The following is a 26,478-nucleotide window of genomic DNA, read 5'->3' on the forward strand; positions in this document are numbered from 1 at the left end:
ACAGACGACGGAGGAAGAGGCTGCTGCAGGAGCTCTGCCCGAGACTGTCGCCCATCCCTTCCGATACCCGGCCCGACACTTGAATCCGTCACTCGAGACTCCGGCGACGTTGGCAAGACAGGATGGCACAGGCGGGACCGCATGGGCAGGGTGGTTCTGGGAGATAGGCAGAGCTGCTTACACCTCCTCCTAGGCCTTCTAGCTCCTCAGCGTCTCCTAAGTAATTGGCCTCGGGAACAGCACCCCCTACCTGGCCGGCCTCCTCAGTAGACTTTATGGAGATCTCTCAGTCTTCACCACTGGTCATAGGCCCTGGGATGTCCTCACAATGAGGAGTTCTGCTCTGTCTGAACAAAACCTCAACGTTTATTTTTTCGATTACAAATTGACGTAGTTTATTTTCTTGGTTCAGGAGCAGTTCATTAAGATACCCTTCGTCGCTATGACAATGCAGTGTTGAACACACAACCATCAAATAAATATAATAACACACCACTCAGAAATAATTAACCATCTCAAAGACTTTATTATTAAACATATTTGGGGTTCCGGGCAGTGCTTAACAAGATGCACAAAGTAAAAGTACAGAGTTTCCACAAAACAAATCACATCTTTACAATGTAAAAACATTCAAATGAAATGTAAATACCTCCTCAGTTCCCACTGTCCTTACATCAGTGCTCCAGTACAACATGAGCCAATAGTTCAACCATCTTCCTTACAGAACACCTGTAACATGCATTTAGTAGCTAAACATTGTTCTACATGTGTTTGATATAACACGGGAGAAGCTAAAATGTTTTGGGGGAAGCCAGTTGGTAGCCAGTGAGGCTCTGCTGGTGGTTGTATGATGACTGAGCTATCGTGGGAAATGGCTTCCTGTTTGGAAAGATGATTAGTTATAGGTTCATTTTCATTAATGTGGCCTTAAAGTCAGTGCCCATTTAGAAACAAACCACATATCAAGTCAAAGATCTGGGAGACTTTTTGATTGAAGACACCTCATTAGTTTCTGTTTGTATGGAGTTTTATTTTGCCCTTTGTACCATCGTCTAATAGCTGCTTCTTCAGTAAAACATTTCCACATGAAAAGCTGTAAACTGGCACAAATGTGGCTTGTGGGTAATACCTGACTCAACATTAGAGAAGAGCATTGAGTAATATGCCACTAATGCGGCATAAAATTGTGTGCAAACTAGTATCAGTGGTATCCTTGACTACGGCAGGTCACTTCATTGCCTATGTCCATACAGGCAGGATAATGTGTCTGACCAGAGTGCAGTTGGTGCATCTTACGGTGTTGTTTCCTGAACACGAGATGGCATTTCTATCATAAGTAACATCACAATCATTTTGATCAAATGACAACCAAAACAAAAAAACACGGAAAGTATATTAGAAAATTACGAATGCTGATTAATAAGGTTAGATTTTTTTATTACATTATTTATCGTATAAAAAGGTGTCAGTAACTGACATCAGTCAAGGTTTGATAAAAACCTCCATTTCCTCTTAAGAACCACCATCATGATGATATTAAGCAAACATTCAACTCCCAAGTTCAACGCCTCAAGAACACAACCTTTAGTAGAATGCATTTAGTAAACAACATTGGAGTCTGTACCTCCGGTAAAAAATGATATAACTACAAATTCAAATAAAAACTTGTTTTCACTGGTTAGGTTAAACAAGCTTCGCTACAACCTTCTGCTAATGGGAAGTCTTCGTTTCCAGACAACTAGAGTAGTTAAAAGCCCCCGATAAGTCGTTCTGCTCGCCAAAGAGCACTTCTTAACATGTTTTTAACACAAGAGGTATTTATTTTTTGGGTATAAATTCACAATCTAAAGCTTCAAAGAGTTGTTAAGGGGGTGACCGGACAGGTATGAGCGGAAGACAAGACGGTTCTTGGGATAACCGGGAGCAAATCCCTCCTGGAAGACTTGGCTTTAGCAAACCTCCTTTCTCTCCTTTCTGAGTAACTGGTCATATTTCCTCTCCCCATATCTTTTTTTTTCTTTTATCTTGAAAGATAACATACCATTTAACAGTCACCTCACGATAACATAGCTACAGCAGAGGCCGAGAAGTGACATTCCTTCAAAGTGCCTCGCTATAAAAAAAAAAAAAGTTACTCTTGAAATTCAAGATTTCTTCTGATATATTCTTCTGAACACTTTCTCACTTGTACGGCCGTGCTCCTAGACGGCGGTCACAACACACAGACTTAACACACACACACACATTTAGCATACGTACAGCTCATTGAATAGAGCCCAAAACAGTGTACTATATTTCTCTCCGCAACTTCTTTGCTTTTCACAATCCTTAAGATTAGCTTACGTAGACAGTTGTTCGGGGATGGGGATGGCTGGTTAGCGCTGGAGGGGAGGTCTTATTGAGAGAGAGAAAGGGGTAGAGGCGATGGGAGGGGGGGGGTCACATTTTAGGGGTAGGGCGACGAGTCAATATGACTCCGTGTGAATACATGAGAGCATTAGCACCAGCGCGGCTGCACCAGGGTAGCTCAGGCACACAGTTGATATCACCTGCCAGGTATGCTTCCATTCTCGCCAGTCGCCACGGAAACAAAAAACAACAGCCAACCACACCGTGAAACAACAAGACATCGTCAACATTCAACTTCTATAGATAATAATAAACAAAATACAAAGATATTCAAAGAAACTACACAGTGACTATGTTAACGGCCAGGCAGACCAAAGCTCTGCACATCCAGAGACTGGGAGGGAGGGGGGGGGGAGCAGCCCCTGAGCCGTCTCTGATGCTCCTGCATGGGGGACCCAGGTGAGGGGGGTGACCATGTGGCACATGGAGAAATACTGAAAGGGGGAGATTTGGCCTAGCCCCCCGCCCCCACCACTACAACACAAACGCTCCCCAGATTTGGCACTGCGGGAGAGGAGCAGGCAAGAGTTGCGGTTCCCCAGGGTGGAGGTCTGAGGAGCAGGGTGGAGTGGGAGGAGACCGCCACAACCGATGCGGTAGATGTTCCGTCAGTCCTTCATCCGTTTGTTCTGATCCTCTTCATACAGCGGGACAGACATGTTCACAAGACCGCCGCTGCTCTTCTGCTCCAGTTTCAAATTTTTTTGAATTTTCTCTTTCCGCCCTCTCGTCTTATTTTTTTGTTTTTTCTCAAAGTGTCCCGTAATGAACAACACCAACAACAGTGAAAGGACAACAATAAAAATGCCACAGAGCACTTCATGTCATGTAGCGGGTGATCGCTCTCAGAGCGTAGAGCAGTTCTGCCTGCATGCGCGCTTCCATTAGAAGCAGGTTAACATGGACCTGGAGAACACAAGAGAGGAGGTGTTAGCAGAGCTACAGTGATATTTAACATCCTCCAGGGCTGGATAGAGAGAGCGTCGACTCACCTTCTCAGAGTGCTGAAACTGCCTCCAGAAGCTCTCGTACATTCTTTTGGTGGTCTTCTCAGGAATGCACACCATGGTTTTGATGTAGATTTTAAAGCTACGGTCCAACAGCTGGTTTATCTCCCCGTAATCATAATCGTCATATCTGGGGAAACAGAGGCAGGAATACCATCAGGAATACCATCATCAGTTGGGGAGAGAAAATGGGGACACACAACAATTGTCACGTTGAGAACAACAATGCATACTTATGACATAACACGCCACTGAAAATCAAAACCAGTCCACTGAAGGTAGGCTACTGACCTGATGCCGAACATGCAGTGGATGTAGTTCCAGATGGCCCTGCGCAGCATGGACGTGTCAACGTCTTTGTGAGAAGCCATGGTGTTGTAGGTCAGACTGGCCGCCATCTGGAACTTCTCGTCCAGCATCTGACCCACGTCCGGGTACAGCCGGTTGACCAGGGAGAAGCCGTGGTCCTCCCAGCTGTAGTCCTGGATAGACCAGGGACCACCACAGTTAGAACCATCCGACATGCTATCTGAATCAGGCAGTGTTTTGTGTCACCATATGTGCACGTGTGTGCCATCTACCTGCACCCTGAAGGTGGGCACGTGCTCGCCGCGCCGGGAGAAGTCCTTGTAGCCGTAGCTGGGGTCCTCGAAGTGGCGGGAGACGTCCCGGGAGGGCGCGCTCTCCTCGTCCTCCGCCGTCACCACCAGCATGCTCTCCGTCTTCTCCCGCTCAAAGCGTTCCACCATCTCCTCCTGGCTGGTCTCCTCCTCGTGGCACTCCTGCAGCTGCTTCATCTTCTCCATCAGCACCTCCACCTCGCCCGACACCTCCTGAACACCGGAGGGAAACCGTTTGAATCAAGAGGACGGCCAATATGACTCTCATAACCCAATCCACAATATGGATCAACCGTTTTCAAGTGACACACACACACACACACACAGACCTCATTTCCAAGCAGGTCGTCGTGGTGATAGGCGTGACCGTTCCCGTTGGCGATGTCGCAGACGCAGTATTGGCTGAGCGAGGGGGGCCGGAAGGTGTGGCCGCCCTCACAGTGGATGTCGGGGGTGATGCCGCAACCGAAGGTGAAGGAGGCCAGAGAGTGGTAGTGGGTCAGCAGCACTACGGCGTGGATCAGCTCTGCCAGCGACCAGCTGTGCTCCTCTGCCTTCAGAAGATGCTTTAAAAGGTGGGGGGAAACATTCTAGCATTATTAATGGAGTCACAATTATCCTCACACTGAAATTCATGTGACAAGGCAACGATAAATAAAAAATATATATCATTACAAAAGAATATCCCATTTATGCCCTCACCCTCCACCCCCATCCCCTCACCCTCCACCCCAATCCCCTCACCCTCCACCCCAATCCCCCCTCCCAACACCTCCTCCACCCACATCCCCTCACCCTCCACCTCCTCACCCTCGACCCCCATCCCCTCAGCCTCCACCTCCTCCACCCCATCCCCTCACCCTACACCTCCTCCACCCCCATCCCCTCACCCTACACCTCCTCCACCCCATCCCCTCACCCTACACCTCCTCCACCCCATCCCCTCACCCTCCACCCCAATCCCCTCACCCTACACCTCCTCCACCCCCATCCCCTCACCCTCCACCCCATCCCCTCACCCTACACCTCCTCCACCCCATCCCCTCACCCTACACCTCCTCCACCTCCATCCCCTCACCCTACACCTCCATCCCCTCACCCTACACCTCCTCCACCCCATCCCCTCACCCTACACCTCCTCCACCCCATCCCCTCACCCTACACCTCCTCCACCTCCATCCCCTCCCCCTACTTTACCTCGATGTGGTCCTTGGTGAGCAGCCAGGGTCGGTGGGCCAGGATCTTGTTGAGCTCCCCGAGGTGCTGCAGCTTCTGGGGGGCCCCGTCCAGCCCGTTGAGCCACTTAGGGTCCCCCCCCACCTGCAAGAAGTCGTTGACGTGCAGGTTCACCAGGTAAGAGCACTGATGCCGTGCTGCGGCCTGGGGGAGGACATGAAGAACACATTGAATCAATGTGGACACAACATTTTATTTGGATAGGAATCCTATTGTTCTTCAGTTATCTGAGACTTTAGAGGTCTCATCCTCCAGGCCCTCACCATGATGCCTATGTAGTGGCGGTAGTGTAGAGACAAGGGGCCGTCCATCTGCAGCAGGTAGTGCTGCGTCCTAAGGAAACCTTCTAGGTATTGTGGATGGAAGCCCATCACCAGCGAAATGTTGTCAAGGCGACCGAGGGCCACGAAGGCGTCCTCGAATATGGATTGTGTCCTGTCATCCACTTTGCTGACGTGAAGGATCTGGTAGAGGAGAAAAACAACAAGAACACATATGTGAGTGTGTTTGTTTATGACACGGATGAATGATTCTCCAGTCTGGGTCTGAGAGCAGACATTGTCAGCAAACCTCTTTTTCAGGGATGAATCTGCTGGGTCCATTTGCCAGAGGCCTTGGGCTCCGCACTCCCAGGTCCTACATGAGAAAAAAAAATTGAAGGAAAATTTCAGCATTAAAAAATTTCTTTCTTTCTTGAAGCATCGTTTTTTGGGGCTGCAGCGTCACTACATGGACCACTTCACTGCTTCTCTCGCAGAACTAACAAGATCGTAAAAAAAAGACAAAAAATAATGGCAACATAATTGTCATAATCTCCGAAACTCGCATACCAGTAACAGTTTAGGCCATCAGTATTTTAACTTATAAACATTATACATAGCCTACATAACAAAGTTTAAAGATCCCCGACCCGTTCGGAATTCGAAGTACAAAAATACAGACAAATACAAGAGCACTTTTTATGATCGCTACCAGCTTTAATAATAAGAATAATAATACTATGCTTTGAGGAACGAATTTAGGACAAATTAAAGGACAATGGCCAAAAGGTTGTTTGTCAAGACATGTCCGCGAGCCTGCGCAGACCCTAGCCCTGTTTAGGCTCTACTGCGCAGGACCAATAAATGAATGAATGTTCATGGACTGGAAAAATGTTACTCCAAAACCACATCCAAGCAATAACAACTACAAATCCAACCCTATGTCGATATATTTCCTAGGAATAGACACAACTCAAACAAAAGACTAACGTTAATGCGTTTCCTGATGACAAGTAGCCTGAAAGCTTGACCACAAAAGAAAACGCAGCACTGCAGCTCCTTAACTCACACTAAACAAGTTAGCCGCAGAATAACATCTTTAATACTGCATTAAAACCTACGAGAGCAATGATAAAACACTGCCTTCACTGCTCTGAACGAAATCCTTGCCATTAAAACATTACACGGCTTACCTTTTTGCTAAGCCGTTGACAATGAGAACATATCTTCAGTATGTCTGTCACTGAAAATGAATTATTCCCCCCTTTCTCCCTGGGTGAGGTGGCGTGCCTCATCTTCTTTATTCTCTTTGAGATATAAAAGACAAAACCAGAACTATCGTCGGAATGGCAGTTTCCTTCTTTCTTTGTTCCTGGAGGCACTGGATAGTATAGCTCGGTCGTCAGCTGTTGCAGCTCCACAGCAGAATACCGTTTTCTCTCTGCGCCTACATTCTGTAAATAAGCGGAGGCATCTGTGACTGACAGGCGACTCAACCAATCCCCTTTACGAAAACAAGACCCCGCTGAGCCAATAGCAGGAGGGAAGACGGAGGGGCGGAGCGAACCGCGAAGAGATAGGGAGCTGAGAGCAACTTCTCCTTAGAAAAAAACATTACCTCCGCCTTTCTTTAGTTTTTTTGAAAGCTATTGATAATGATCGCATTCATCATGACTCATCATCCCTCTGTATGCCAGACAGCTCGCACGCCCGTTTACGGTTGTATAATGCCTTATTATTATGCAATTAGGTCACTCATTAGGCTACATTAAGCTATTCATGTAGAGAGGAAGACCGCTTCAGACTTTAGTACCACACTCCCAAAAATGTATGGACACTGTCATGCTGCATGCATGTTGCAGGCAAATAGCTCCAATAGCCCCCCCCCCCCCCCCCCCAGCCCAACCAAGCCCAGCCCAGTGTGGCGTAAACAAGGCAGTTAACAGGCAGTAAGGATAAGACTACAGTGGCATGATCTACCTGCAGGGTTATTCTACTGCAGCAAGACGACAACAACAGCAGCAGCCGTTCAGTTGACGGCTTCGGTGCCCAGCCCACCAGACCTGATAATGACAAGGCTCAGCCAATCAGGCGAGGCCAATGACTCTCCTTAAAGCCAAGGGGATGCAGAGATAAGGAAGGCAGCTCTCAAGGCTCACGGTCCCCCCACCCCTCCAAAAACACGTTTGATCAGTTTTATCTGTTGAGATATACCAAACCAATGGCCGCATTTATGCTTATATATAAATATATTTACTACAATATGTGTGCAGGATAAGCGTCCGTTTTGTTAGCTCGCACTATCCACTGATCTGTCAGTGGGAATGACTCCCGGAAAAAGAGACGTCATCGCGCCATATCATATCTCTGTAATGAATATGTCAGATGACATACAGGGTCTCCTATCTCAGGGATGGAAGCCTGTTTGACTGGTCTGAGTAGAGCTCGGATGAGTGTGTGTGTGTCTGAGGAGATTGTTGAAAGAGGGGGTTACATAAAGATCCTAACCATTAAGTTAATTTAGCTGGTTGGGACAAGCCTCTCTCTCTCTCTCTCTCTCTCTCTCTCTCTCTCCCCAGCCTAGGCTGGATTTGGCCAATCTGCACCCACACCGTACTCCCAGGCACAGAATCAGCATGTTTATTGTGTGGGCCTAACCTCCCCCACCCCCTTCCCAGGCTGTGTCCCCAGGACCACCCCCCAAGCCCCGACTCATCTGAGGGGGTTAGTTGGGTGGCGTGTAGCGGTGAACCTGCCCCTCCCCAGGGCTGTGGTCAGCACTCTGAGGGGCCGGAGCCCCGCGGCTCAGCAGAACAGAGCATAACAGGCTGTTTAGAGCGGGCTGAGGGCCACACACACCAGGCCCTTCAGATAGACCCACCGGGGCCCGGGGCTGAGAGCCACACACACCAGGCCCTTCACACGAACCCACCGGGGCCCGTAGCCGGGGCTGAGAGCCACACACACCAGGCCCTTCACATGAACCCACCGGGGCCCGGAGCTGAGAGCCACACACACCAGGCCCTTCACATGAACCCACCGGGGCCTGGGGCTGAGGCCCGGCACAACGGCGCGCACGCTCAGTTCAGACCCAGCTGAACAGCGCAGCCACTAGCACACACGCATGCACGCACGCACACACACACACAGTGTGAGTGGTCATCGAGATGTTGGGCGACGGTTGTCTGTCTGACAAGAGTCAAGAGGCAAGATCCAGAGTCACAAGACTGTTGTGTCCCGGTTGAGAGCGCGGATTGTCTCTATGATGCTCATACGTTACATCAATGGTTATCAAGGCCGCAGCACACAATGCATTCCCCGAGGGCCACAGAGCTGCTTCATAGAGCTGGATATTAACAGTCTGAATTGACTGCACACCATTGTTGAAGCTAGGGGCTAAATATTGTGGGACATTATATATTGTATTATGCACCCGCCATACACCCGCACAGTAATACTTTGTAAAAATAGAGCTTGTGCTTGGGTGATACTGTATAGCTTTCTTATCACTGACATCTTTTTTCATATAAGGCTTTTAGGAGAATGAAATGAGGGAAAGTGAACTTCAACAAAGTAAGGTTAATACAACACATCAACTTATATGAGTATAGTCTACTATTTGCCTAATGGTCTAATGCCATTTTAGACTGATTTGCACATATCACTAACATCACTTTCTGTGCATTCATTTTCATATACTAATATGGTGAGGAAAGGCTTTGGACTATGGGATTACAGCTTTTAACGGCTTTTTGTTTGTCTATGTACAAACCAAAAAGGTCTGATATATAAAATTGAATGGGTTATCGTAAAGGTAATATTTTATTCACATTTCAACTCATTAATTTCTTAATAAATGTATTGTGGTAGTTTTAAAGTTATCAAACCAACATGGTTATTCTGCCTAAAAACATCTTAAATACGTTCTAAAAGACATCATACTCTGAACCGGCAATGAGGAACAAGTTATACTACTGCTGATCTTCATGCAATGTTGTTTGTTCCAAGGTCCCTGTCACGATTAAAACAAACTCTCAAAGGAAAAAAACAAACAAAAAGAATGTTGTTATTTTAGGAGCACAACTTAATTTCTAATCCTTTTAAACTAGATGATTAAAGTTTTAAGGATTAAACAACTTTGTGAGGAAAAAATAACAAGATCAGGACCTATAAGTCCCAGCTGCGTGAGACCACAAACTGTGGATCTGTTGAACAAGTGGTTGAAGTCCAACCTAACTGTTCAAACCTGACCGACACTGCAGAGCAGAGGAGGCAGAAAACCCTCAAACAATGACATAAGCCTAGCAACAGGCCTCCACCAATCACAAGAGAGAACAACAGTGAACAGGAACCAATCTTTTTGCTCTCCCCCTACTTCACTTGCACCTCTGAAAAGAGGTTCTGCAAGAGAAAAAAAAGTTTGTCGAGCACACTATTTCTGATCCATTTTAGAAAAATGTAATTCAGTTGCCATTTTATGCAATCTATTTCTGGCATAACTTTTAGGCACAGTGAATAAAAGTTGACAGCAAACAAAAACAGTTTGAAAATAAAAGCTGTTAACTCTGCCAACACTCCAAAAACAACACAAACAACACACAAACATACAAACAAACTTTATCAACGCATCATGTTTGGACCTTGTCTCCCTCACATTCACTCAAGTTTATTTAAGCTGAGCCAAACAGAAGAGAAAGCACAAAATCCATAGGCTACTACGAATCTATAGCTACAAAGATACTGGGAAAAACTCATACACAGGGTGAGAGTGAACACTATGGACTGAGTGGGGATCCCCCCCACCCTCATCCACCCCTACCCCTCAGTTCTCTAAACACTGCTCTGGGTCCAAGCTTCTTCAACGAGCACTAAAGCACTTAACATAGCAAGCTAAAGACCAGGCAACAGCTAGTTAACCCTTCCCTGTCCGATCGAGAACCACAAAATATATTGTATTACTAATAACGAACTGCTGAGCCAAATAAGCATGATGCAGTATAAGCTGAACTAGAATGTATGATTAGCTGTGAAGGAATATAATGTAGGGGGAGATTTGTGGGAATGAGCGGGGCTCTGGCCGCTAGCTTTGGTTTCCAAACCCCGCACCCATCCCCACCTCTGATCTCTGTGTATTCTGGCATGCTATCATAGTGCAGCTGGGGGATTGCCAAGCACCGACCAGCACCACCCCCACCACCACCCCCTCAATCCCAGCCTTCCCCCAACCACCCCCCTCCCCTCCCACAGACCAACGGGGCCTGGAAACACGCAGGACAGAGGGACTCCGGGAGGAAGCTGTGTTCCTTGGATTCCATGAAATCCAGTTGAACCTGAGAAACTCAAAGGGAGCACAGTGAAGGAAAGAACGAGTGAGTTGGGGAGAAGACTTCTCAGACCAAAGGAAACAACAACTGGAGCGCTCCTCGTTTTGTTTTGGTTTTGTTGACTTACATTTAAATTTCATTCAGGGCATTTAGCAGACGCTTTTATCCAAAGCAACTTACAAACGTTCACACACCAACGGTGGAGTCCACCATGCAGGGTGACAGCCAGCTCGTCAGGAGCAGTCAGTGTGAGGTGTCTTGCTCAGGGACAGCTCGACACTCTCGGTGAAGCTGGGGCCAGCGATGGGCCTGCGATGGCTGACAGCACGTGAGGAAGAGCCCACAGCCCACCTGGATGTTATTTTGCCAGGGACAAGCTGTCACAACAACGATCTCCGGGAGACGCAAAAGGGGAAGCACCATAAAAATAACAGAACATGTCAAATCATCATGTTGCTATCTTTAGCTCGATCTGACACCGCAACAAAAGGGTTGGAAAAAGGTTGCATGGCTTTAGCTATGCCTGTTGCCCTTTCCAATATGTCAGAGCCTGATCCCCCCACCAACACCACCACTCCCCTCTCTCTGATATCGCTGTCTCATAATGTTCATTTATGGCAATGGAGATTTTCGTCTCCAGTACGAACAGAAGGACTGCTAACAGTTCAAAGGTCAGAAACGGCCTGTCTCACATGAAAGCAACAAACAAGGTGCTGCAAGATCCAAGGCCAGCTTAGCACTAACCCTCACTGTGCCAACAAAACTAAAAACACCTAGATAATTAACGACCTTAAGAGATAACACTGCTCGTCTCCCCCCCCCCCCCCCGGACAAGGAACACACTCTGCTGACTGAGCACATCTGGCTCACTAGGAGCCTGTCCAAAATCTTGTTCTTCAGAGACTGTATACAGTTAATATAAGGCAGAAACCCTTAACAATGAGACCCACACCTGTGGCCGTCTCTAGGAATACACTGAAAGGGTAAATAATTAAGGCCAGATCTTATGCTTGACAAACACAACACCATCATAAAGGCAGCTAACTGGCTAACATTCCCTGTTTCTAATCGTCATGCCACTGAATTGGCTGCAGTTAAAATCAGCTGAGCATAAAAGCCTGTTAACCTTGTGGCGAAAGCTTTCATCATGATAGGTCCATATAGTTTGCTTATGTGGCCCCAAAGACAACATCTGACTGCTGAGGCTAAAATTCTGCAGTCACTGATGAAGCTAAAACTAAAGCAAATTCAACGCTAAAGCTGACACAGAAGCTCTAGCTCCTTTCACGCATGCTGTCTATCCAAGATTTTCGGGATCATTTCCTGCATGTGGGATTTGGAACAGGGATATAAATCCCAGTAAAATCAATCACCAATCACAAGACTTCGCTGAGGATGTATTGTAATCTGTGACTGTTTATTTTACCCTGCCAATGCATTTCAGGTGATTTGATAACAATATTGTGGGATTGTGTTTGGATGATGGCTGGTGTAATCAACCTGACCTGGCCCAGTCTGACTGGGCTCTTGGGCTTGGGGAGACTGCACACCTGTTGAGAAATCAGTGTGCACAGGTTAAACCAGCCATCTTCACTCACTAAAGACTTTTACAATAAACCAGATTCAACACCCCCACCCCCTTGTGTATGGAGGAGGCAGCAAAATGACCCTAGGCGAGTGTGGCCTCCACCTAGGTAGTGTGTAGTAACATACATTGGTACACTAGGGGCAACAGGTGTGCAGCCGCACCCAGCCCCAACTCCAATCAGACTCAGCCAGGTGAGGCTGCTTTAACCAGCCCTCATCCACACACCCTCCAACTAATATTAAAGCAGCTTTAGTATGCTTTTGTTAGCAAACAACCTCCCTTTTTTCAAGAATCCGAAATGAGGTTGCTAATCTCAGTCCATGCAGAGGGGCCTTGCCATATCTTCTTCTCCTGTTGAGTTTTATGGCTACTGGCATCAATATGTGTTCCCACCATCTGCTTGGCTGTCTCTTGGCCCATCTTTTCCAGCATGGTTAAGACATGTGTGAAAGGAAGCATGGCCGCATCTGTGAATAGTAATAATCACTAGCGGTGCCTGAAAGGTTATCCCAGTCATTTGTATGCAGTAAATTTGCATCTTTGCATTGACTTTGTATGTATTCGAGCCGAGCCTTCGCTTTTGGTGTGAACACAGGTCAAAAATGACCCGGAAAGGACCTTTCAAAGGAGAACATACTGGCAGAGTAATTACTGTTTGGGAAGCCAGTATTAGTGGTTATTTTATGATTTAGAAGAATGTATATTTGTTACATAGGCAAACACTGTAGGCAACACTGAAGCTAACACTGTAGTCAACACTGAATCTTACACTGTAGTCAACACTGAAGCTAACACTGTGGTCAACACTGAAGCTAACACAGCAGCCGACACAGAAGATAGTCAATTCTGGAGCTTACACAGAGGCTCAAAATGAGATAGAGGACACATTATCCTCAACGGTACACATCAGAACTGCTGATCTGTCTCTGTTAAGTCATTATTAAGCCATGGACCCCGGGGCTTGAGGGAAGTGCAAGGTGAACGGCGGAACCATCGTTTGAGAACAATGACTGGCCGTAATTATTTCATTTTTTATAATCGTGTTAGATAGATCGGAAACTGAAGCTTCAGTTTATCTCCTCATTGTCTGTCACTGTTGGCGACAATGATTCACATTGTACACACTATGCAGTAAATTACTTTTGTGAAATATGTTTCTGACTTCATTGAGTAGGATCTTCCACTTTGTAATTTAATTACTTGTCTCTGCTGCATAATTTAACATCTCCACATATGTTGGGAATAACGATTTGAACCAATAAGGTTTTACCATTGTTGAAGTTAGAAGAAAGTAGATAATAGTACTGAAAAAGTGGACTTCATAACATGTACCACCCTATCGATATCTCTGGCAAAGTTTGAATGGAGATAATATGATAGCCAAGGTTCTGCCACTGTGTGACCCAATATCCATCCAGGCCTCTCCTGTTCTCAATCCTTCATGTTCTCCATGCAAACACCACACTTCCGTTAGGATACCAGCTCCATTCCCTAACCAAACCAACTCGCTCATGCAGACAGAGGATGAACACCACGACACACGGTCGGACGGGCTTCATCTGCAGACTCAGCGTTTAGAGAGGGACAGTGTACAAAACATAATGCAACACACACACACACACACACACACGCACACACAGGCCTCTTCACTCCATCCAGTCAGTTCCCCAAAGCCAAACCCACATGCCATGGGAGCCTGTGTTTGTGTTGTATCAGTCACAGCTGTAGATATGAACACAAGAGGGGTAAAATGTTAATGCATACCAAAAAAAAGATTTGCAGCTATGGCTACATGCCCTGTCCAGCAGTAAAGATAGCACATTCCTCACGTTAATTCTGAGTCTACACAAACCATGTACACAACAAGTCTCTTTGTGTGTTTTTAGAGACGATCATGAACGACAGAGTTGGTTTCAGCTAACATGTAATGTCAACCTCAGTGACTATTCAACATTTCAATCCGGAAGGGAATGCATCTATCTGGCTATAAGATCTGAAACAAGAGAACAACAGAAAGTGAATCATTTTCTTCCATATGCTTTTGTGCTATAATTCAATTCAATTGTATTTGTGTAGCCCTTAATCACCATTACAGTCTCAGGGCTTAACAGGCCAAATATTTATGACACCCCCCTGACCCAAGGCCCCACAAGGGCAAGAAAAAACTCCCTTAAATCAGCAAGAAGAAATCTTTAGAAGAAACCCATAATAGGGGATCCCTCCTTCCAGGGATGTTCAGGAGTGCAATGGGTGCCATAATTGACATACAGGTAAATACAGGCAAAACATATTAAATAGATGATGGGATGCTGGCCGGTTAACCTTGAGGGGAGTCCAGGCATCCAGTCACCGCAACACGCCAGAACAGACAGAATAGTGAATTAGAAGGGAAAAGTACATAGTGGAAATGTATACTGCTACTAATTGATTAACTGCATAACAAAAGCACAAACAAACACGCAGTGGTCTTCGCATCGCATCTGTATCGTTTTCACGCCCCTATGTTCCAAACGCAAGGCTGTAGAGGTGCGTTTTAAGCTTTGCTTTGAATAGCTCCACAGAGTCAGCTTTTCTGATCACCGGTGGCAGCCTATTCCATAGGAAGGGGGCTCGATAGGCTATACATATTTACTATCACCACTTTCAGAGCACCCTCAGCAAGTTCATGTTATAATGTGTGGACTCACCGACAACGGATCATTAAATGGATCATTCATTTATTATTATTATTCGTGTGTGTGTGTGTGTGTGTGTGTGTGTGTGTGTGTGTGTGTGTGTGTGTGTGTGTGTGTGTGTGTGTGTGTGTGTGTGTGTGTGTGGTGACGATGTTTGCTCTGCTGTTAATCAATAACATGGCCTGCAAAACCAGAGAAGTGGACAAACTAACAGCTCCAATGTCTTCCTCCAACAGTGCAAAAATAGACCCGGCCTTTAGTGACTCTCGGCAGCACGCAGGTTTCTACAGGTAGTTTCACTTAAGGGAGAGATGTGTATTTTTTGGCAAGCTCTCTAAGGACATCAAAAAGGTTAATGAGTAATGGTTGAGAGTGGTAAAAACGATAAGCGCCTTGCCTTCGGAAGTTTCTGCATGATTAATGTAGAAATGTTGTTGCCTTGTGGGGGAGGGGGGGATTTAATGTGAATCCTTACTTTAATGGATGGAAGACTTTCCACCTCAAAAGAAAATTAGAATTTGGTCATGCAACATCAACAAACAGGTAACAAGACTGGAAGTCATCATCTGAATATGACTTGTCTTCACCGTAATAACAGTTAAGCCTATTCTGTGATGAGTTCAACCAACTGAAGGAGTTAATCATTGAACCAATCGGATGGTCACATCTCAACTCCTCATCAGAAAGGGCGCGAATGCTCTTCATGTCCCAAAGGGATGATAATGATGAAGAGATGATAGAAGCCCATCACATTGAGTTCATTGTTTGGTATTAAGAGGTGGGCGATGGGTAGGTCTTTTGGTTTTGGCAGGCTTGTAATCAGAAATGCTGAGCCAATCACCAAACAGGTTTCGGTGATACCTAGGGTGAGTCACTTTCTTAGATATACGTTTTCCATGAACACTGGCCTCAGGTCGTATGAGGCGTGAGATCGCAAAAACATCTTTCACGTCTTGTTGGTTTGATGAGACTTGAAAGGAGGGCGGAGCGTTTGCAAATCGCAAACTCACCTGAGGGGAAATGAAGAGAGAGAGACAGAGCGGGAGATAGATAGAGAGATAGGGAGAGAGATATATATATAGAGAGAGATATATAGGGAGAGAGAGATATAAAGGCAGAGAGAGTTATAGGGAGAGAGACCTATAGGGAGAGAGAAATATTCAGAGAGAGATATAAAGCGAGAGAGATATATTCAGAGGGATAGATATATAGGGAGAGATCTATAGCGAGAAAGATATATACTGAGAGAGATAGAGATATTCAGAGAGAGATATATCTTCAGAGAAATATATACTGTATACAGGGAGAGAAAAAGATATATATATGAGGATAGATTTATAATGAGACAGAGATATTCAGAAAGAACAGGTTCTCACATTGCCATTCTTGTCACAGCTTAATCTGAACTGGTTAGGGTGGGCCAGGGGGTGGGGAGGGGAGGTTTAGGAGGGGCGGGGTGGGAGGAGCAGGGGAGGAGGGACAGAGATGGGTTTGAGGAGGGCATAGGTAGTAGCCCGTCAGCCCGAGCCAGAGTGTGAGAGGAGCAGCAAACTATTTGACCAGTGTCCACCTCTTCCCCAATCAGGGATCAGCAAACCCCTCTTATCGTCTGGAGTTACACCATCATCCCTGGGAATCAATAACCAGACACTTCCTGTGGAATAGGGGGAAATAAATGACTTTGTACACAGGATTAACCATCTGTACCCTCACACCTCACACACACACACATACACACACACACAACAAATGTACTTGTATGCAACTATGCAAAATCTCGCACATCCCACACACACACACACACACACACACACACACATACACACCTGAAGGGTAAAACATGATATGAAACATCATGTTTTACGTTCTATGTAACAGATCCAATAGACCTAAATTGGCACCATCACACACACACACCCAACAACCACTACACACACACACAGACATGGACCAAAGAGAGAAAGCCCCCATGGGATTAGGGTTAGCCACACAACACCACAGACCCCTCTGTCCAACCCCACACACAGCATAATGGCACCCACATCAGATCTCTATCAGCTTCCCCCCCACACACACAGGAACACATACACACACACATACCCAAACGCCTCAACTTCAGAAAAAAACACCTTGGTTGGATCCCCCTGCCCTCAAATCTCTCTTCACAGAACTCATGACCGTTTGTTAACCCACCTCAATCCCCACCTGAGTATTTTGCAATGAGGTTGAACAACGGTGATAAAATCAGCACATAAGGGACAGCTGACAGCTGACAGCTTTCCCCTTGATCCGCCACTAAGGCATCAGAAAGTCAAAGATCTCTCTGGTAGACGTGTCCTCATAAACGTGTGTCTGGTGTGTGTACTCCAGGAGCCAGGGGTTGGCCACAAACTAAATATGTGGAACAGGATCGAGTTCCTCTCCTCACCCTCATCTCTCCACACCTAACCCCCCTCACCTCTCACACATCTGGGAGGAAAAGCTAACTTCTTGTCTGAATTGTCGGCAAAGGCCAGGCTAAGGAGTGTTTGTGTGTGCGTCGACATTTGTATTTTGTCTTTATAATTGTGTGTGTGTGTGTGTGTCTATGTCTGTGTCTGTGTCTGTGTGTGTGTGTGTCTGTGTGTGTGTGTGTGTGTATCGGGGATAGGGTGACGAGGACTTCATAATAAGATACTAAATAATAAATGTATTCAGGTGAAATGATGCTTCCAATAGTGACTGATTGAGCAGAAAATATTTATTTAGGCACACACAAACACACACACACACACACACACACACACACACACACACACACACACTGAGTCTTTGTCGCTTTCTCTTCTTCAAACATCTCTCTCAGACAGACACACGTTTCACAAACTTCGCAACTGTAGAAGACAAGTCAAGGCGTTATGTCCACTGTATATACAGCATATACATGACATATGTATATATTATATATTTTATATATATGTATACAGTATATATATATATTATATATATATATATATACATATATATATATTTCTGCCTCATTTATCCAGAGGATAAAAAACGACTTTCTCGTAGATCACACCATATTTCCCCTTCTTTGTTTAATGCGACTGCATCACCTTCTCTCACATGATCTGCAGCTTGCAGATTTCACTGTCTCTCCAGTTAGAACTACTAATGTTGATATCGCTGCGTTGTCTCTGTTGTCGAGACAGCGCAGCAACACCTCTACCCAAGCCGAAACGGGCAAAAATGATCCGGTTTCATTTTATGCGTTTCAGGAATATCGAGCCTGCGCATACAGCCTGTACGCTGTATACAAACATTCAGTCATGAGGAGATTCAACCTTTTAAATTGAGCAGAAGTACTTTTTAATGTACAGTTAGTAATTAAATCTATCAAGGGGCTTTATTTAAAGCTACAAAAAAAATACAAATAAAATAATAAATAAAAAATACAACGCAACTCTGACGTCCCCCCGCTGGTGGGGGGCTAATGACGTCATTGTTTGAGTTTCAGGCGTCCACAGGAATCCTAACACCAAACCGCATGGGTCCGGATAGATTTGAAACCACCTCCGAGGGTGGTTTCAGAAATGTGCGGTTTCGGGCACCGGATTCGCTGGCTTCGTCTGGACGGTCGGCCGAAATGCACAAGACTTATGCGGTTTCACCAAAAAATCGGCTCTGTGTGGACTGGGCCTTAGTGTGTACTGTGCATACACGTCTGTGGAGGAAGTCTATTCTCTGGATGTACCAGTGTGAGACCTTTGGCCTTTAATTCTGTGATGTTCCGGTACAAAGCCCCCCCAGCCCCTCCCGGTCCAGCCCTCCAACCCCCCTGCGGTGTGTCCGTACACCAGGCTGTCCCCAGGGCTAGGGGGGGTCGGTGAGGGGCCGGGGTCTGTCTGGGGCCCCCACAGGAAAGCCCAGCACAATACTTGGCTCTGCTTTAAGGTGGACACAGAATCACGTTGCGCACACACACACACACACACACACACACACACACACACACACACACACACACACACACACACACACACACACACACACACACACACACACACACACACAACACCCACACCTCCTCATCATCATCATCAACAGATCCCAGAGAAAAAAGAACAAGGACATACATGTGCTAGTTTTATAGCTTGGCACACCAATGTGTAAGAACACACACACACAGACAGGGTCTGGAGGGCTTAGACAATGGACAGTGTGGAAGTGGGCCAAGAGGGGAGGGTTGTTGTCCAGTCACTGGGCAACTGGAGCAGCAGATGGTCCTCTTCCCTTCCACTAACACCGAAAGTGTGTCGGGCGAGAGAGGGGGTGAGCGAGGGGGGAGAGAGAGGTGGTAGGGGAGGTGGACACAGTGGCCTCCATCTGCGAGCCAACACCTTTCACCACTAGATGGCCACTGACTCAGCCACAGAGCAGCGAAGCAGATGAGCTGCCATCAGAGCCCCCACACCTGCAGCTCAACATGCAAGGTCAGAGGGTTTCAGCTCCCCCGGGCCCTGCTCAGACAGGAGAGGAATTATAGGGAAATGGGGTTGGATGGGGGGGGGGGGTTTACCAATATAGTCGGCCATGGGATAGGGAAAGAAGGAGAGCGAGGAGAGTGTGTACAAGAAAGGTTGACATGGGTAAAAGAAGGGGAAGGTTTGGTATCCTGTCTGTCAGTTGCTCCCTCTCGGCAGGAACACTTCAGTCCAACCAGATTGTGCATGAATCCGGTTGGACTGTGTGTGTGTGTGTGTGTGTGTGTGTGTGTCTGCCTGCCTGCGTGCCTGTGTGTGTGTGTGTGTGTGTGTGTGTGTGTGTGTGCATAAGAGCTCAGAATCGCAGAGAGGAAAAGGGAGAGGCAGGGGAGGGGGCTGGCTTTTAGCCGTCACTGGGCAGTCATCTAGCCTTTCCTCCATCTCCCCCTCCCCTTGCATTAGCAGCCAGGGGCAGGATGCCTCTCTGTGTTCCATACATCATATTTTTCTTTGCATCCAGACACCAGCTCCCCCTTTCTCCCCCCTCCCCCTTCCTTCCCATGATGCCCCTGTCACATGTATGCAGGGCGTGCTGTGCAGCAGGGTGAAAGTCCCCAAAACAAGAGTCATGTTACATGGTGGTGGTGGTGGGGCGGCAGCCAGCAGCAGATGCAGGGAGGGGACGGGCGCGTTGCGAGCTCTATTTGCACTCTTGTGTTTGAGAAGTGGAGCACGGCAAACAACATCGCCGCCCAATGAATGGAGCCACTGTGCTCCTCTTGCAAGCGCAGCAGTCGTACTCTGTGCATGTGTGTTTGTGTGTGCGAGACGAGGGAGTCAGAAAGAAAGAGAGAAAGAGAGACCGACAGAGAGGGAGAGAGAGTGGGAGAGAGACCGACAGAGATAGAGACACATACAGAGAGAGACAGAGAGACAGAGAGAGAATGAGAGAATGAGAGCGAGAGCGAGCGAGAGAGGTGTTTGGGGTAAGGGAAAATAGAGCAAGAGGTAGGACGAAAGAGAGAGAGAGAGAGAGAGAGAGAGAGAGAGAGAGAGAGAGAGAGAGAGAGAGAGAGAGAGAGAGAGAGAGAGAAGAATGTTTTTTCTCTTCCTCAGACAGGTTGGGAGTGAGGGAGATGTGGTCGTATTCTTTGTAATTCACTGAGAGGAGGACATTTAAGAAAGTGTTGGTGTTGGGTGACTTATTATAATTTTTTTGTTCAGCTTGCATGTGTGCTTGCATAACTGCGGGTGTGTGAGAGACCTGAGATGGAAGCTTGTTGAGAACAGAGGTCAACAAACATCTACACTCAGGGTCTGAAGTGTGAAACTCTTCTGGTGCTGTTGACTCCAAACCTCCACAACGTCTTGGCTTTGATCTCTCACTGAGAGATCAGAGCCAAGCGAGGATCTCGCTCCTCGCTTCAGGCACCAAACTCATTCTACTCGGTTGTGGGTTGTTTGGAGGCAGAACCTCAGACTGAAGAGTTACTTAATATTCATTGTACATAGCATGAGAACTTTGGGACGTGAACCTCCATTTATACATGGCTGTTGGTTATTACTTGATTGTGTGCGTGTTCACAACCACACTGTTTGTGTTGTGTTGTCTTAATTGATGTTATGCATCCTGAGTCTCCCTCTATGGAGCTGGATGTGAGTGATTTGTTGTGTTGTGCAGTGCAGCACATGTGGCCCGACTTACATTTAAACAGACGATTCATCACACACATCTGTCAGGTCTGTGGTGCGATTCAAGAAATAGCACAGAACACATCCCGACCTGCCCGCCTTTCTTAGAATACGTTGTTGGATTCTTGAAATGCGCTGTGCATTTCAGGCCCTCCTCTGTTCCTCTAAAACCAGAGGAACAACAAGGGCGGGTTGGGCAATGTGACAGCAATGGTGATAGGGATGTTGTTACAGTCCCAGCTACTACAGTGAGACAGTACAGCAGACCCCAGAATGGGATAGAGAACACTGCTTGCCATATGCAACGGCAATGACCCCCCCACCACCTATCCCTGCTGTGGTGGTCTAGCAGCCCCCCTTTGCACAAAAAAACTGCTTTGAAGGAGAGAGAGAGAGAGAGAGAGAGAGAGAGAGAGAGAGAGAGAGAGAGAGAGAGAGAGAGAGAGAGAGAGAGAGAGAGAGAATAACAATAATAGTGGGGGGATAACATATAGTCGGCCATGTTTCATTCCCTATGGGTTCCCCACAGACTTTGCTTCAATTGATAAATAGCCCCCCCCCAAGAAAAAACGTGCAGGCCCTGCAAGGCTGGCCTACATAATGACAGGCTGCCTGTTGAGCACACAACACTAGTGGTGAAAGGGACAACACACACACACACATGGAAAACAGGGGCCCCTTGTTTACAGAGCAGAAAACCCAACTCGTCCTCTCCGTCAAAGGGGGCCCTTCGGCCGCTGCAGGGCCGCACCGATCCCCAGGCTCGCCTGGAATGCTCTTCTGGGTCAGCTGCTTCTTCTTCCCCCTGCACCTTAATCAGATCACCTCATCCCTCTGGCTACACTCCAGCACACTGTTTAAAATCAGGCACATTTCTCTGAAGTTAACCCCTATTTCAGTTTGAATTTAAGCACTGAGATTTAAATCAATGTGTTTTGGGTTTAGACTTCCAGGAAGGAGGGGATGTGTGTGATTCCATGGTCACGGCCGACGGCAACTTGGTGATCATTTTTATTAAGTTTGTACGTCCGTTGTTTATAAGCGTTTACATGAAATGTTGTGTGTGAAGCTCATCACACAACATACTAGCGTCCGTAAAGCTAAACCCTCTCTTTAGGACATCAACCGCTGCCCGAACAGAGCTCCACAAATCCACACATTCCTCTAAAAAGTGACTCGGAAAAGGCTCTACGTCACATAACCACTGAACTTGAGTTCAAAGCAGAGTAAACACATCAAAAACAGGTCGGTGGAGACTGGAAAAAACATTTCAGTTTACATCCATCTTATTTCAGTAACCGTGACAAAATGTGGACGATTGTTGAAGCAGAATTATTGCTCCTTCCATTATTGAAATGAGTTGAATGCAAATTGTTCAACATCAATGTCTAGGCTTCCACAAAACGCTGAAGAGACAACGACCACCATAGGCTGACCAGCGCGGACACAATAAAGAGGAGCAGCCAATCCGTTATGCACGCCAAATTCTCTGTGCTGAAAAACAACAGCCTGCTCTCTTCTTGGAGGACATTTTCCTTGTGTTTCGATCAGAGCAAGGTGTGTTTGTCTTTCGACAAAGGGCCCGTTTGTCAAGTGCCCTGCTGTCTGTGGATGAGAACGTTTTCATCAGAGTTTCAATGAGTCGTGGTGAAATTAAAAGGGAAAGCAAAAGAGCGACGATGGCTGCGCAGAATATAAATTTAGCCCGGCGCTGTGTTTCAGTGGTGATGGTGTGACGAGATGCTGAGGGACTGTGATTTCATGCCACATTCTGCTCCCTAATTTCAGCAGCGATTTATCTCTCATCCTTCCAAGAAGCTCACAGCCTGCTGACTGTGCTCTGGGCAACTAGTGACTGTTGGCTGTAGAATTATCTGAGGATCCTAAGCTATCCATGCCTTACATGTCTTACAAATCTATTTTAGCCAGCCCCCTCCCTCCTTCTCTTTTTCTACATGTATTTCATATAAATGGTATGGCACTATCTGCCTGATGAATCTGTATTGGGATTTATTTAGCAGCGAGATGGTGTGAAGGTACTAAGGTTTTCTGTCTAGACAAACTGGGCCAGACGGACACTATCATGGAAAGGTTATTTAAAAACATATGATGGGTTGACAGCAGAGACATATGATACACTGTGCACATGTGTGTCTGTTGACTGGTGTGCTGGTTGTGTGTGCTACCACATTATGGTGCACTGGTCAGTCACTATAGGCCTCAGGAACCATGTACTTCAACCTCCTCTTTCTGTGTTTCACAGTTCTACTTTCCATTTGACTTTTTAATGGGAAATATAATACTGGATATGTTGCTAACTTAGAATGACGCTATAACACACTTACTGTACTAGATCAAATCAAATGACCATGGTAAGTCATATTTCCTCATTCCTCATGAAGGTAAGAGGTTAAGTCCTGTACGGTCACCAATGCTACAGCCAGTTTGTTCTCCTTTCAAAGTTCCCTCCAGGTCATAGCATTTGCTTTTGTGTTGGCCTGTGTGTTATGACTCACTATTCTCTCAGTACCCCGGGTTGCCAGATATGAAACAAACGCACACACAAACACAGACCGGATCAAGTGAGATTGTGCAAGAATCTAACCGACCTAAGGAGCCTTGCAGCCATCCAAACAGCTCCATGACCAGAGCCTGCTGAAACACAGGCGCATCTGGGAGGTTCATCTGAAAGATGCTTACAGCTTGAAGCCGGAAGGATTTCCAGACACATGCCACATGAGCTGGTTTATCATTTACAAAATATAAATATATTGCAAAATGTATACATTAGCTGATACATTTACAAGTGAAGGACTCTTTATATTTTTCCCTCATCTCAAAATGTGATGTTACACTCAGCTCGTGTTCATTCTTTGTCCTAAACCTGCCGACCCCTGTGACCTCCATCCAGACGTCCGCCCACGCAGCCAGACGGACAGATGCAGTTGTTTGCAGACACAGTAGCGTGTCTCAGGTGTGTTTTAAACTGTAGGACAACAAACATTGGGCTCGATTGGCCTCTCTCTTTAGTGCGGGCGTACAGGACCGTGTTGACACATTAGTAGCGTCCATATCTCCCAGCCGACCTGGAGAGTAAACAGAGGGGGACTGTTTTTTTTATTTTTTGCTCGAAAAGTGGTCCCATCAAGAGCAGACCTGCGGTTGCCATGGAGAAAACATCCACATTGCACAAAGATAAACCGACCCTATGACATAAGACAGCACCCAGGGGTGTACAGGCAGCGTTGGGGGGGGCTGTAATATGGCTCATCCCTTGCCCTGGGCCCCTGCAAACAGGCCAGTTGTGTTTAGGTTGGTTGCTTTGTTTAGCGGGTCAGATAACGTTCATGATTGGGAACTATCTGTGCAGAATTTTCCGAAGACAAAGTCGCTTTCAGGAGAACAATGACTGGCAAGGAAAGATGACAATGTGGACCGGGCAGGAGGGAGGGCAGAATTAATTACTCCATGGCAGTTCAAGAAAATCCTTCAGAATAAGCGGCCTGCTCTTCTTAGTTAGCATTGGGCTAGCTGTGTGTGTCCCAGAGGGATGTACGATAGGGAAGTTCAAGCAGTCAACAGATATGGTCGAACAGGTCAGAATAACAAGACAAAATTTACATGACTAGAAGAGTAGAAGGGGTCCCTGGTCGCCATCCTAAAAACACCTACCCCAATGGCAACAGACTGCAAGTAAAATGTGTATTTGAAGAATTGTTTATTTCCTGTCCTGTTCTCTCCCTCTCGCTATCTCCTTTTCTCTCTCTCTCTCTCTCTCTCTCCTTCTCTATCCGTCTCTCTCTCTCTCCAAGGTTGCGGCCAATGGTAACAGCTGCCGTGGCGGCTGAGATTAAGGGCCGCTAAATCACTAGATACTTTCGATGAAACTCCCAGTTTCAATAACATATTGATACAAGTGGTGACAGTGACGTGAAGGTGGAGAGGGATTTTCTTTCCCCCACCTGCATTGACATATGGCGTGGGAAAGTCACTTTGTGTCATGTTTTATCTGTGTGTGTTTGTGTATGTGTATGATATAACCTCAGCATTGTCCTGCTAGTGCTTGTGTGTGAGATAAATCGTGAGAACAGGGTGGACTTTTTCTTTTTTACGTCATATTCCATGGCTGCACTTCCAGCTGGGTGTGACGCTGTGAGCGAATGGATGCTAGAGCGTGATCTGTGAACGGTACCTTGATGGAAACGGTCCTCAAAAGGGCCGATAAAACAAGGACATCAGTCATCCCTAATACCTATCAAAAGTTTTCAAAAGCTCAATTGTATGCCAAAACTATTTAAAATTTTGCATTTAGTGAGAATAAAATGATTGTCACCCATTTTGTTTTGGCAAATTTATTTTTGGCTCGTGTTGAGAGAGGTCGTTGACAAACCTTTTCTTTTCCGTTCTCATTTTCTTTATACAACATCTACGTTTTTTTATATGCTTAAAAAATATCATATCTAGTTCCAGTTTCCTGATATTCATTTGATATAAAATAAAGTTAACTCTAGCGCTGAAGACAATGGGATGAATAATATAAATGTAAAACGTGAAGAAATATATTTTAAATATTTATGTTGAAAAGGAACAAAAATATGTCTTGTCAGTTGTATAATTGCCATGAACATTGCACAACAGTCAGGCCAGTGACTTAATGGATGCAACCATTGTGTCCAGTGTGTGTTCCTTTCCAGTCAACAGAGACACAGTTCTGCTGTCCCTGTCCACTCCATGGGGTTCGGGTGAAGGCGGTTACATAAGCATGGACGCAAACCAATATCGGCACGCACCTGCACATAGACAGACAGACACACAAAAGACAAACCACACAAATATATACAATCCACACACACTGGCACAGACGACACAAATGCAGAATAAGCTTTGAAATGATTGAAACCCAAGAGGAAGTCTGACCAAGTTTCCAGCAGAGCCAGGAAGCCACGAAGGATGTGAACCCGCCCCTGAACTGCTCTCAAAGAACAGAGAATACACACAGACACACACACACACACACACACACACACACACACACACACACACACACACACACACACACACAGTTCAAGAGCCACACACAAATATTCTGTAATAGTCCATGTTTTCCCTAATGCAGTATTTTATTGGAATGACATGCAGTACCCTGTACAGTAGCAATGGACCCACTCTCTAAAACTTAATAAAACATTGTTTCAATAATC

General features: G+C 46.2%; 1 protein-coding gene across 2 annotated transcripts in view; it reads right to left on the reverse strand.

Moving 5' to 3' along the window:
- Positions 1-506: 506 nt before the first annotated feature.
- The window catches only part of sesn1 (sestrin 1), a gene marked incomplete at its 5' end in the record, with an annotated part of 56,790 nt that continues 30,818 nt past the window's right edge, over positions 507-26,478 (reverse strand). Inside the window, 9 exons of one of the 2 annotated variants that reach the window (XM_079753474.1) lie at positions 507-3,315; positions 3,402-3,546; positions 3,708-3,898; positions 3,998-4,249; positions 4,366-4,602; positions 5,234-5,416; positions 5,536-5,736; positions 5,843-5,908; positions 6,726-6,974. In XM_079753474.1, coding sequence (XP_079609600.1) covers positions 3,229-3,315; positions 3,402-3,546; positions 3,708-3,898; positions 3,998-4,249; positions 4,366-4,602; positions 5,234-5,416; positions 5,536-5,736; positions 5,843-5,908; positions 6,726-6,827 — 1,464 coding nt within the window. In that variant the 3' untranslated portion in view covers positions 507-3,228. Of the gene's footprint in view, positions 3,316-3,401; positions 3,547-3,707; positions 3,899-3,997; positions 4,250-4,365; positions 4,603-5,233; positions 5,417-5,535; positions 5,737-5,842; positions 5,909-6,725; positions 6,975-26,478 lie in introns of those variants that run through there. The other variant, XM_079753475.1, reaches the window with a different exon arrangement.

Source organism: Pollachius pollachius, assembly GCF_949987615.1.
Source record: "Pollachius pollachius genome assembly, chromosome: 16".
Classification (NCBI taxonomy): domain Eukaryota; kingdom Metazoa; phylum Chordata; class Actinopteri; order Gadiformes; family Gadidae; genus Pollachius; species Pollachius pollachius.